Source organism: Rhincodon typus, chromosome 16 (genome assembly GCF_021869965.1).
Source record: "Rhincodon typus isolate 14 chromosome 16, sRhiTyp1.1, whole genome shotgun sequence".
Classification (NCBI taxonomy): Eukaryota; Metazoa; Chordata; class Chondrichthyes; order Orectolobiformes; family Rhincodontidae; genus Rhincodon; species Rhincodon typus.
Genome location: NC_063347.1, coordinates 17687511 through 17699591, shown reverse-complemented (window position 1 = coordinate 17699591; position 12081 = coordinate 17687511). Strand labels below are relative to the sequence as shown.

The 12081-nt window shown below is 38.7% G+C and overlaps 1 protein-coding gene across 1 annotated transcript in view; it reads left to right on the top strand.

The window, feature by feature from the left end:
• stab1 (stabilin 1) overlaps window positions 1–12081 on the top strand; it is a 216208-nt gene that overhangs the window by 57460 nt on the left and 146667 nt on the right. Inside the window, exons 11-14 of the mRNA XM_048606708.1 lie at window positions 468–583; window positions 3401–3483; window positions 6499–6630; window positions 10645–10773. Coding sequence (XP_048462665.1) covers window positions 468–583; window positions 3401–3483; window positions 6499–6630; window positions 10645–10773 — 460 coding nt within the window. The remainder of the gene's footprint in view (window positions 1–467; window positions 584–3400; window positions 3484–6498; window positions 6631–10644; window positions 10774–12081) is intronic.

The window sequence follows — 12081 nt, the reverse complement described above, 5'->3', positions numbered from 1 at the left end:
AGTTATTCTGGTCAATATTTGCCTCTCAACATCAGAAAGAGCCATATTATCTGGTCATTATCACATTGCAGTTTCTTAGATTGCTGTGTATAAATTGGCTGCTGTGTTTCCTGTGTTACAACAGTGGCTACTCTGACTAAAGTGCTTTGGGAGGTTCTGTAGTGATGAAAGATGCTATATGAATGCAAAAAAAAATTCTTTGTTATTTCCAATGAAAGTGTGTGACTTCTAATGTTTTGTCTTCCTATCATTAACAGAGAGATCTTTGAATCAGTTTTTCCTGAATCCATCTTGCAAATTATTCTTTTTTCAGTAGAAGCAACTAAATCATTAAATATAAGCTGAGCTTAACTTTCATTAAAAAGATTCTTTCAAAACTCCTTTATATTGCACTATTTATAAAATCAGTGCCAGTGCATGGGATCACAGTGACTGATTCAGTTGTACTGTTTGTTTTAAATATTCAGGTGTGCCTGTAAACCAGATGAGATTGGAGATGGCCGTAAATGCATTGGTCCCATGAGGGAGGTGATCCAAAAGCTTATCACTAACCAGTACAGCACTGCATCACTTGCAATGTTTGGTAATTTTTTCAACATTTCTCAAACTACTGTAATGTATTGTTATAATATGGCCCTTTCCTCCGAACCCTGTAAATCTTCCCTTGCAACAGCAAAGACAACCAATTATTAGGATTTGAATTTGCAAACTCCTTTCAACGACACCATTCTTGCCAGTATTTATCTTTGGAGAATGTCTGAACTGGATTTGGCTTCATTCTGAGGGAGAACAGCCTTATCTGTGCCAATTTCAACCGTGTTCCTGCTGCTGAGTACTGGTTCAGTATGTCCACTGATTTGAGTAGACACATACCCCTTTGAGTTAATAAACATGTAGCTGGAAATGCACAGCCAGTCAAACAGCAGCGAAGGAGCACGAAAATTAACTGAGATTCCTGACAAAGGGTTTCAGCCCGAAACGTTGACTTTTCTGCTCCTCGGGTGCTGTCTGATCAGCTGTGCTTTTCTAGCTCCACGTTTATTGACTTTAGCTTCCAGCATCTGCAGTCCTTACTGTCTCCATCTCTTTGAGGCTTAGATAATGGTGAACACTAGCGTAATGCCTCGCCCCCTCTAATCTCACAACATGTTGAAACCAGACTGCCTTTATAGTGCTGCTTGGGAAACACTCCCACACAGGAAACATGCTCTTGGCTAACACATCTGTCCACTCAATTAATTCCTTTTTCCTCCAACGCATAAATATCCCATTATCCATAGACCCTTCTCTTGGTGAGTAAAATTAAAGGCTTCCATTCAAACCAAAGCTTTATAAAATCATGAAGGGCATAGATAAGGTGAATAGCAAACATCTTTTCCCTAGAGTGGGGGAGTCCAAAACTCAAGGGCATAGGTTTAAAGTGAGAAGAGAAAGATTTAAAAGAGACCTGAGAGGCAACATTTTCACAAAGAGGGTTTGTTATGTGGAATGAACTGCCTAAGGAAGTGGTAGATGCAGGTACAGTTACAACATTTAAAAGACATTTGGACAGGTATGCAAATAGGAAAGGTTTAGAGGGATATGGGCCAAATGCGACGAGTTTAGTTTGGGAAACTTGGTCGGCATGGACGAGTTGGACGGAAGGGTCTGTTTCCGTGCTGTATGACTCTATGACTCTGTAACTCAGCAAACATAAGCAACTCTCAAACCTTGACAGGGGGGATGGCTGCATGAAGAATAATGCTAGAGCTATATATTAATGTCAAGCCAAACTGAGGTGTGCCGATGCTTCCTAGCACTGTGCTTCCTTTTTTGACGCAAACATGTGAAAGTACGGCCCTGTGTTCCTCCAAAATATGAGGTCAGTTGTGGATCATGTGTGACGCAGCTGCGTTTTTGTTATGAAGCCTCATGGGTCTGAGAAGAACTTCATTTTGTGGTAGTTATAAAACGCAATGGCTACATGCCTTGTGCTGCAACTAGACCTTTTGTCTTTTCAAACACATGCAAGCAATGTTGGTTCTGGAACCAGTGCCATCCCTAGTCCCTATTCCTACCATGTCCTGAATATTGAGTGCCTGTCCCACATAAACATGATACGACAGGAAGCAGACCTAATATACTCAATGAAACCAGGGTAGCTCTGTTTCATGATTTTTCAATTCAGTTGCAGGGATTTTTGGAGCAAAAATTATTATAAGCGATTTAGTTAGTGCATTCTCAGAAAATATTTGTGCATTCTCTTGCCAGATTTCATAAGCCAATTAAGGATAGTCTCTGAGGTCATTGAATTAGCAGTAGCTAGCTGCCCACCTTTTTCCATTGCTCCTAAGCTACTCTCCTTGGATCCTCCTGCCAAACAGAGTCTGTTCTCACCTTGCTTTCTCCAGCATTTCACAGCTGCATTCAAGAAACCTAGGGGCTATTCAACCTGCCAAGACCAACCAGACACAGATTTTAAACTATATATGGTGTTTTGCTCTAAAGCCATTTTGTAGCCTTCTTTAAACTACTGCAATTGCTTTAAATCCTGCAACACACTTATACCGATGCCTGATTGGTTAAGTCCCAATCAGATGGCTTCTTGAAAACTTCCTCAGAACCTTTCTAAGGAAGAGTCACCAAAACCGAAATGTTAACCCTGATTTTTTCTTCACGGATGCTGCCAGATCTGCCGAGCTTTTCCAGCAACTTCTGTTTTTGTTCCTGATTTACAGCACCCACAGTTCTTTCGGTGTTTACCTGAAGGAAAAGAACAAGTTACTGTGTATCTTCTTAACCAGTCAGATTGCTGTGATTGTGAATTAACAGCACAAGGACAGACACAGAAGTGTATATTGGAGCAGGAGAATTCAATGTCAAATCAAAGACAGAAAGGAAGGAATGATCGGATTAAAAAAGATAGAGAAGAGGCAAAGTTAAGAGTAAAATTAAAATTATTTTATGTTCTACAGTTTTTAAATCTCCAACAACAATTAGTTCCTGAAGAAATGAAACTTCAGACTTAATTAATTTTCACTGCGAAGGTGGTTGATTGGCAGCAAATTCACACTTAACGTTACTAAAGGCATACTTAAGCTTGAAATGACAACATTCTGCAGTAAGTTTAGTTTATATCTACATGCAAATACAATATTTTCATGTTATTCAGAGCTTGTCAATAGTGAGACAGCTAGCAAGATTTTATTTTCGCAAAGTTAGCAACACAACTGAAACATGACCTTTGGTTTTCCTTTAGCTTCACCATGATTTTGACTGCAAAATCTGGGCCTTTATTGCTTGAAATTAATTTTGTAGTAATATTCTGTTTCAACTTTCATCTAGAGTAAATAAGCTTTATTTGTTTTTTAAAAGAGATGCTTAAATATGTTTTGCTTGGCATTTCTTTTAATGTTTTCAGATAATGGATGTACATCAACATTGAGTAACATGGGACCTTTTACAGTCTTTCTTCCTCTAGTCAAGAAACTGAAAAACAACCAGGTAAGTTACCTCAGATCATGGATAAGACAAGTTGCAAATATGCTCCTATTTACATATATATAAAACTAAATATACATATATAATATATATGTAGTTATGTAGTATATGTAGTTTACTCAGAAAAATCCTGTTAACAGTTTTGAACGGAAAACCACAAAAGCCCAGTTTCTTCTTTATCAAATGATCTGCAGGCTTGTGGATGACAGAATGTTCTTGTGCATTGCACATTATTCGTTAGATGCTCTGGGAATTGTAAGAAGCTTGAGATTCAATGTGCTGTGGCAGAATCCTGAAAAGTAATGTTACAAACCAGGAATTACCAAGATTAAGAATTTAGGAGTGTTGAGGCTTATGTGCATAACACCAATGCACAGTGTCAGGTGTCAACAATACAGTGTGTTACGCTGTTGTATACCCAGCTAGCACGCAGGGCAGGGAGGAGGCAGAGACCAAAAGATGGGGAGAATGGACTTCTAATTAATGAAGACTGTTTTATTTCATGTTCGTAATCTGTGTCATGTAAAGATATGATTAGGGCTCACCTTGGCTCTTTTCATTGGAATGAATGCACAACTGACTGATCTGAAATAATATATAACAAGGTGCAGGGCTGGATGAACACAGCAGGCCAAGCAGCATCAGAGGAGCAGGAAGGCTGACGTTTCGGGTCTAGACCCTTCTTCAGAAATGGGGGAGGGGAAGGGGATTCTGAAATAAATAGAGAGAGGGGGAGGCGGATAGAAGGTGGATAGACGAGAAGATAGGTGGAGAGGAAACAGACAGGTCAAAGGGGCGGGGTTGGAGCCGGTAAAAGTGAGCGTAGGTGGGGAGTTAGGGAGGGGATAGGTCAGTCCATGGAGGACAGACAGGTCAAGGGGGCGGGATGAGGCTGGTAGGTAGGAGATGGCGGTGGGGCTTGAGGTGGGAGGAATGGATCGGTGGGAGGAAGGACAGGTTCGGGAGGCGGGGACGAGCTGGGCTGGTTTTGGGATGTGGTCGAGGGAGGGGAGATTTTGAAGCTTGTGAAGTCCACATTGATACCATTGGGGCTGCCCAAGCCTGACTCTTCTGAAATATGCCTAGAAAGGTATGGTTATTAACTTTCAGTTTAAGTCTGGTGTAGTGGTGTCCAGCTAATATAGCAGCCATTTGGCCTGCATCACTTTCAGATTTGGGTCTCACTACCATTTTGTCAGTGGACAGTAAGTGTAGGATTCCAACTTGCATGACTGAACAGCTTTTTACCTCTTTTGGGTTGAAGTGTTGGATGCCCATATAAAGGCTTGCCTGAAAGTCAGGCTGGTATATGGCCCCTCAGGGCTCCAACAGATTTTCAATTGCTGAGTTTAATGCAAGGTAATGCATTTTGGGTGATCTAATGCAGGAGTGAAGTATACAATAAATGGCAGAACCCTTAATACAGAGGGATATAGGCTTATAGCTCCGCAGTTCCCTGAAAGTGGCAACACAAGTGGATAAGGTGGTCAAGAAGGCATGATGGCATGCTTGCCTTCAACGGTTGATGCATAAGTTTAAAAATAGGCAAGTCATGTTGCTGCTGCATAGAACTTTAGTTAGGCCATATTTGGAATATTATGTACAATTCTGGTCACTACCAAAAGGATGTAGAGGCTGTGGAGAGGGTATAGAAACTGTTTACCAGGATGTTGCCTGGTTTGGACAGTATTAGGTATGAGGAGAGATTGGACAAATTGGCATGATTTCACTTGAAAGTCCAAGGATGAGGGATGTCCTGATAGAAGTTTACAAAATTATGAGAGAATGTCTTTTTTCCCAGGGTAGAAATATCAATTACTCGGGGACATACATTTAAGGTAAAAGGGGGTAAGTTTAGAGGAGACGTGATAGGAAGGATTTTTACACAGTGGTAAGTGCCTAGAATGGGGGTGGTGAAGGCAGATAAAATAGCAACGTTTAAGAGGCATTTTGACTGATAAATGAATAGGCACAAAGTAGAGGTATACATAACACCTAGAGGCAAAAGGTTTTTACTTTAGAAAGGCATCATGTCTTGGCTCAGTCTTGGTAGGCCAAAGAGCCTGTTTCTCTGTTTTATTCAATCAGTGTTCAATCAGTGAAACAGAAATCAAACTTAAATCCTTTCTGCTTTTGATGGTAATCAGCTTTGTCAGATTCAGGCAAAGGGCTGTCAAGAGAATCACATCCAGGAGTTTGCAAATAAACCTGAATCTGCTCTACTGTGCACATCAAGCTTTCAATTTGACACCATTTGTCACTCATTCCTGATAATTTGCATTTATTAATTTTTAACACAGGGTACAGACATATATTTGTTTCTTTTCAAGAGGAACATTCTGCTGAATGGTGTTTCAAGGACCATTTATTTTGTTCAATATTAAGTTATTTTCATATGAATAGCTAGAAACTCTGTTTTAAGTGTAGTCATAGAAAAAAATAGAACCATGTTTTCTGATAGGCTTTTAACTGTAGCATTGTGCACTAGGAAATTTCAGACACCCCACTGGACAATTTTTGAAAAGTAATTTACACCATAAATTGAAATACTGGAACAAGTGCTGACCTTTCCCAGCAAATCTAGTACTTTACTGGAGTACTATTAATTCAATTCAATTAAATGTATAGAATAAGTTTTCCTTTCCATTTTTGCAGTCTTTCTTTTTAAATTTTATTATCTTAATTTCCATCCAAAATGTTCTGTGTGTTCATTCAAATGATTTACTTAGGAAAATGTAACTGAAAACATTTTCTTGGTCATGTATTCAGTGAAAAGGTTAGCTCATATAGTCGACAGTCAATGATCCTAAAGCCAGTTTTGTATGAATAGTGACAGCAATGTTGAAAAATGGCCTCAGATGGGCTCAAAACAGGTTATAAACTCATTTTGAATCAACCACATCTCAAAAATGTAATAAATATATCGAGTCATATCATTGATCTTTCCAAGCATTAAACTGGATATGGTTCTCCTTTGATACTCTTTTCATTTTCTATCTGTGTTGTATTCCAACAAAGGTAATTGATACAAGCAAATTTTCATGCAAGCAGCACATTGTACCTGGTGTTTTACTACTCGAGGACTTTAAAAATATTACAACCTTTGAAACATTGACTGGTGATACGGTTGAAGTGATCCAGGCAAGAAAGGTAGGGCCATTTTTATAGTGCGAGTGTTTGGTTTTGAATGTTGTATGTTTTGCCAATTACAAGAATAGTTGCCTGCATTTTCAAAGATTAAATATTTCATAGTTAAATTAGAAGTGTATATTTAATTCTCTTCAAGTGAAAAGATGGGAGTTGTAGGTTGGTTTTCTGCTCAACCTTTGCTGAATGAGGTGACACTAAGTAAAGAGACAATCACCTCTAGCGGTCTCTGGCAATTTTCAGCTCACAGCTGCAGGGGTGACAATGACAGCAGCTTGGCTTCTCTCTCATTACTCTGCAATATAGCTATTAAGACTAAATAGGCAAGATAGTGATAGATCACAATGAAAGAAAACTATATCCCAAGAAAATATAAAACTCATCACAGAAAGCTTTTTTAAGTTTATCCCCTGAGCTGCATTTAGGTAAGAATGATCAAAATCCTAGTTAATTTTCTACTGTATCTGTGATTATTGATTATGATACATTTTTTTAGCAGGTTGCATTGTGTGGATAGCTGAATTAATTACTTGAAATATTTTACAAAAAGTGAACTCATCATTGGTATTTGAAGGCGAAAAACGTCTAGGTGTCATAAACTGGAAGATATTTAAGTAAAGTTTCAAATGGCTCCATAACTTTTCAAGCCAGAGAATTTCCAGATTGAGCAGCATCTATTTGATGGGAAAAACTTGCATCTGATTGTATTGTATGCTTACTGGGTTTTTGCTCTTGGATGTCTTTGATGAAAGCCCTTGAGAAGGATCACTTGAGATTTTCATCTGTAAGATCAGACACAAGAGAACATGTAATATCATTTGTAGAATTTCCAGTTCCTTATCAGATGAGATCAGGTTAAGCTGTGAAGAGAATTTGGTCTTTTTTATTTCTTTTCCTCCATCCCCTTCCTATCCTCAGTCATAGGCATAGACTCATACAGTGCAGAAGAGGCCCTTTGGCCCATTGACCTACCTATACTAATCCCACTTACCAGCACATAGCCCTTCACCTTGGAATGTTATGACATTTGAAGAGCTCATAAGTGTATTTTTTAAAGGTTGTGAGGTTTCCCGTCTCTACTGCACTCCCAGGCAGAACATTCCAGATTCCCATCACACCCTCTGGTTACAAAAGTTTTTCCCCTTCACCTTAAAATGGTGCCCCCTTGTTTTTGACTCTTCAGCTAAGGGGAACAGCTGCTCCAGGGGCATCTCCTCCCCTGGCAAATCATTTTGCTTTCCCTCAGCCCTGTGGAAGTCAGAAAATATGGTGGATTAAAGATAAAGGACCATAACGTTGCCATCACCATTATCAAACTCAATATTACCTCAACATTAGCTGGGCTCCAATAATGAAGTTTATGGGATGGCATTTCTTGGTACGTCATAATGACTAATGCATTCCCAACAATTTTTTCAAGTGAGGGGGAGACGGACAGACTGTGATCAAATAATGTGCCGAATCTCACTGTGTTGGCCCAAATATGAAGAGGTTTCTGTTGCGCACTGAAAGTTGATGTGATATGATGTGATAATTGATCTTCAAGTGTTATGATGTCATACTTGCAATAGCTCCCTTAACATACGAATGAGATGTGGGTAAAGTAGTACGAAAGAATTCAATGAACTTTTAATAAAGTACTTGATATTTACATATGTATGCTACAGTCACAGGCATTTGCATGGCTGGATTCAAGCCAAGCAATTTAAATGTATAACATACTTCATGATGCATGTCATGATGCAAGAGGGTTCAGTGAGATAGAAACTGAAATCTTTATACCATCAGGTCACATGCCACAATATGGTGATGGCATCATGAGCAAGTTCCTTATCACATATCTGTTGTGAGACACAGCACAACATGACTCTTTTTCTAAAGAAAAGAAATTCCAAACAGATGTATGTACATGCATGCTGTCAATTCAACAATTAAACAGCTGTGAATAAACAGAGTTAACAAGCTGAATAATTAAAACTTTGTTATAGTATATAATTTTACATATAATTTTGGCGGCTTGACAACTTGTACTGATCTGGTGATCATTTTCCCAACTGCAGAAGTTTGAGCTGTTTTCTGTGCTCTTGGCTGACAACTTGGTTGGCTTGACACCATTCAGCCTTGCTACACAATCATTGTTATCAGAGTTTTCTTCCTCATTTCTCTGCGCATGTTTGACATTTCATACATTGATCTGAAGTGGCATCTATTTCTTTGCAATATAGTACCACGATCAGTCACGTCTTCATTTGATGGGCTGTATGCTTATGTTACAAATCCTTTGTGGTTTCCAAGTATTCATGACTGCCTTGCACTCTCTGTCTGGTACACAGTTCTGGTAGTTTTTGCTGGTGATGTTTCATTCTCACCCTATTTGAAGAGCAAAGTCCTGTGGTCTGTTCATTCTCCCAAACATTGGTATGGTTTGAATCTCATGGATGATTACGACACTGAGATCTGTGCATATGTCAATGCTGGATGTTTGGCATCTACCACATAGAAGATTTTGGGAATCCAATTGGAACGCTTACTGCCACTGCAGTGTGATTGGTGCGACTGCAGGGAATTAAATGATGTGAGAGAGTCTTTTATAAGTTGTACCACAGAGTACCACTTGTTGGAGCACATGACTTTTTGCTTGTGTAATGGTAATATGTTGACACAAGCACCCGTATCAATTTTGGGGTTTAGGTTATGTTGACCTGCTTTTTGGGGATATGCGCATTAACAGTTATAAAAGCTTCTGATCACCTTCTACCATTTGATACTGGTACCTGAGTTTGACAACTTGACTTGATCATTTTCTAAAGGTTGCTTTTTGGTTTGTTGGCTGTATACCTTTGGCTGTTCACCTCTGCTTGGTCTTCTGAATAAAATGATTAAATTTTCAAAAGGAGTACAGCCTAACAGCAATGTTTATCTTCATTCTGTCGTATAAAGTTTTATTGTGTTCATCCACGAAACAGAAAGCAAGGACATTTTGGTAGTTTTCAGAGCAAATCATCATATGTCTGAGTCCTAATGAGCTTTTAAAATGTATATTGTAATGTACATGTTTGTTCGGATGATTTTACTTGCTGCCAGTGTTGAGGTGTTTTGCCACCTTGTTTGTTATCTAGGTGATGTTTCGGAGTCTAGCTTAGCTTTTGAAATGAGATTTTCTGCACGTGGGCCCAATGTCCTTTGGTGCCCATATTTTGCAGACCTGAAGAAATGTTGAATAACTGCTGGCTATGTGTGACACAAGCAGATCCATGACACATCTTTCTGCTTTGGTGCATATTTCTAACTGTGACAAAAGTGTTGCCTGCATCTAAAGCATATAATGGATAGTGGAGCTGCTGTGGCGCTATGCCAGCACCCATCATCCAGCAAGGTTTCAATAGTAGGACTGTTTTCTTGCCCAGAAGATCTTTGTTGAGGCTTCGATGGCATACGTACGATTTCCAATTCAATTTGCCTCTCCATGAGTTCTTCTGCCTGTGACTTCTGGTGACATCATCAGCATGTACCTTAAGGGTGTGACACATACCTGCTGCGAGGCGTAACAGGAAAAAGGATGCCAGGGCCTTCTATGAGACACCAGTGTCCTAAGGAGGGGAGAAGATTGGTCTGTGACATGGGTAGAACAGGCAAAATAGTTGAAATGCTTTAAAAGTTATCTTTTACTCAAATAAGTGGTGTTACATGCTCTCACATTTCTGATCTTTTATTTTATCACACATTTTTGTCATTTTAGTGAAGTCTTCTGTTAAAATATTAAAATAGCAGGATTTTATTTCAGATACATAAACTGTTGTGTCATCCCCTTGTGTTCCAATATTCCTACATCCTTCATTCTGTGACACTTAGATTCCTCTATCTATGTCTGTACAGTTGTTTAGAAAAGTAACACAATAGTGGATTGCTGTCTTCCGATGCGTTTCTAGACTAATGCTACAATTAGGAACTTCAAGATTTCCAATCTGAGGAACCAATTTGTTCACTAACGTTACTTTCTAATTTTTCTGTGCAAAGTACTTTCAGCTTATATTTCAAAATAAAAGGTACAACATCATGAGGGGCAACAAAGCAGCATCGAATGGAATCATTCACACGATTGACCGGTTTTTATCTGGAAACATTGAAAATCTCGGGGATCCACAGGTAAAGCTCACATTAAATTTTATACATAATAGTTTTTCGAATAAACTGATTAATTAACTTAGCTTCACCAAGCTAGATCTTGCCTCTGTTTTGCTCTGGTCTCTAATGTTCCATCAAGTAAAAATTGCTAATGGGTTTTCATCCATCACTCAAAGCTATATTGATCTATTAGTAGCTTGTGACTTGTTGTAAGGCTCATCACAACTTAAAGGACTTTTCCTAACCGTTGACTCCAACCCTTATCTGCCTTCAGTCTCCTAGAATTACTAAGTTCTAACAGCATAGAGATATTCAACTGCTCTTGACTTCTTTTCATTGTGCCTCCTGTACAGAACTTAAGTAGTTCAGTTGCTTCACTGCAATATAGCTAAAAAGAAGTATTTTTAACAAAGAATCTACTCTCTTTCTCTTTCATAAACCTATTGGCTTACTTCACTCTGACTTTTCTGAGTTAAGCTATTGAAAACCCTGCAATAGGTCCCTCCCAGTTGCTGGGGAGAATTGAATGTTGAATGTAGCAACTTTTCAAAGTGCCTGTTCCATGAATATTACCAGCCATAGACTGCTGGCTTGCTCGGTACAAAAAAAAATGGATATAAGTAGAGGATTTCTTCATACATCTACCATCGGCCAACAAAGTTTCATTATGGTGAATGTTTCTCTCCAATGACTTTGAAAATATAACCAGCCCTTACCATTAACTTCTAACAGAGAGTTTCTTGCAGACTGTTATAGATTACTCCTTCATTTATTTACTTACATATATTATGTTTACAAACCTATAAAAACCTAAAGTCAGGACAAGTGTGATGTAAGGCGTGTCATTTATATATATTTTAATATAATCAATTTTAGTGTTTGAACTAGTGGCATGTAGGTTTTAGTCTCTGTGTATAAGAAGGAATTTAAATGGGCAAATTTTCATATTTCTGCAGCCATGTTTTGCTTTAAAACCCAGTATGGGAGAGAGAGAGATTTCCTGGAATGTAATAGGGTTTTGTTTGCATTGGATGTGTTTTTACAGCTGGACAGGTTTAAACAGCCACAGGCTGTTTCCAGTTAGAAGCGTCTGGATTTTCTTTCTTTTGCTTAAGGGAAGAATCGACAGCTTCAAAAGCCTTTTGGTTTTAGTTCTCAGAATTCTTAGTGGAAGTTAGATGTGTAAAGCGGTTTCACCCAAAAGAGATATGGTAATTTCAGTGTAAGGTACTTCATTTGAAAGTTCCAAATCAGAAGTGTTTGGTTAGAATACTAAAAGGGTTATTTGAAGCTGAGGAAGTCTAAATTCAGTTCTGTGAATACTGTAGG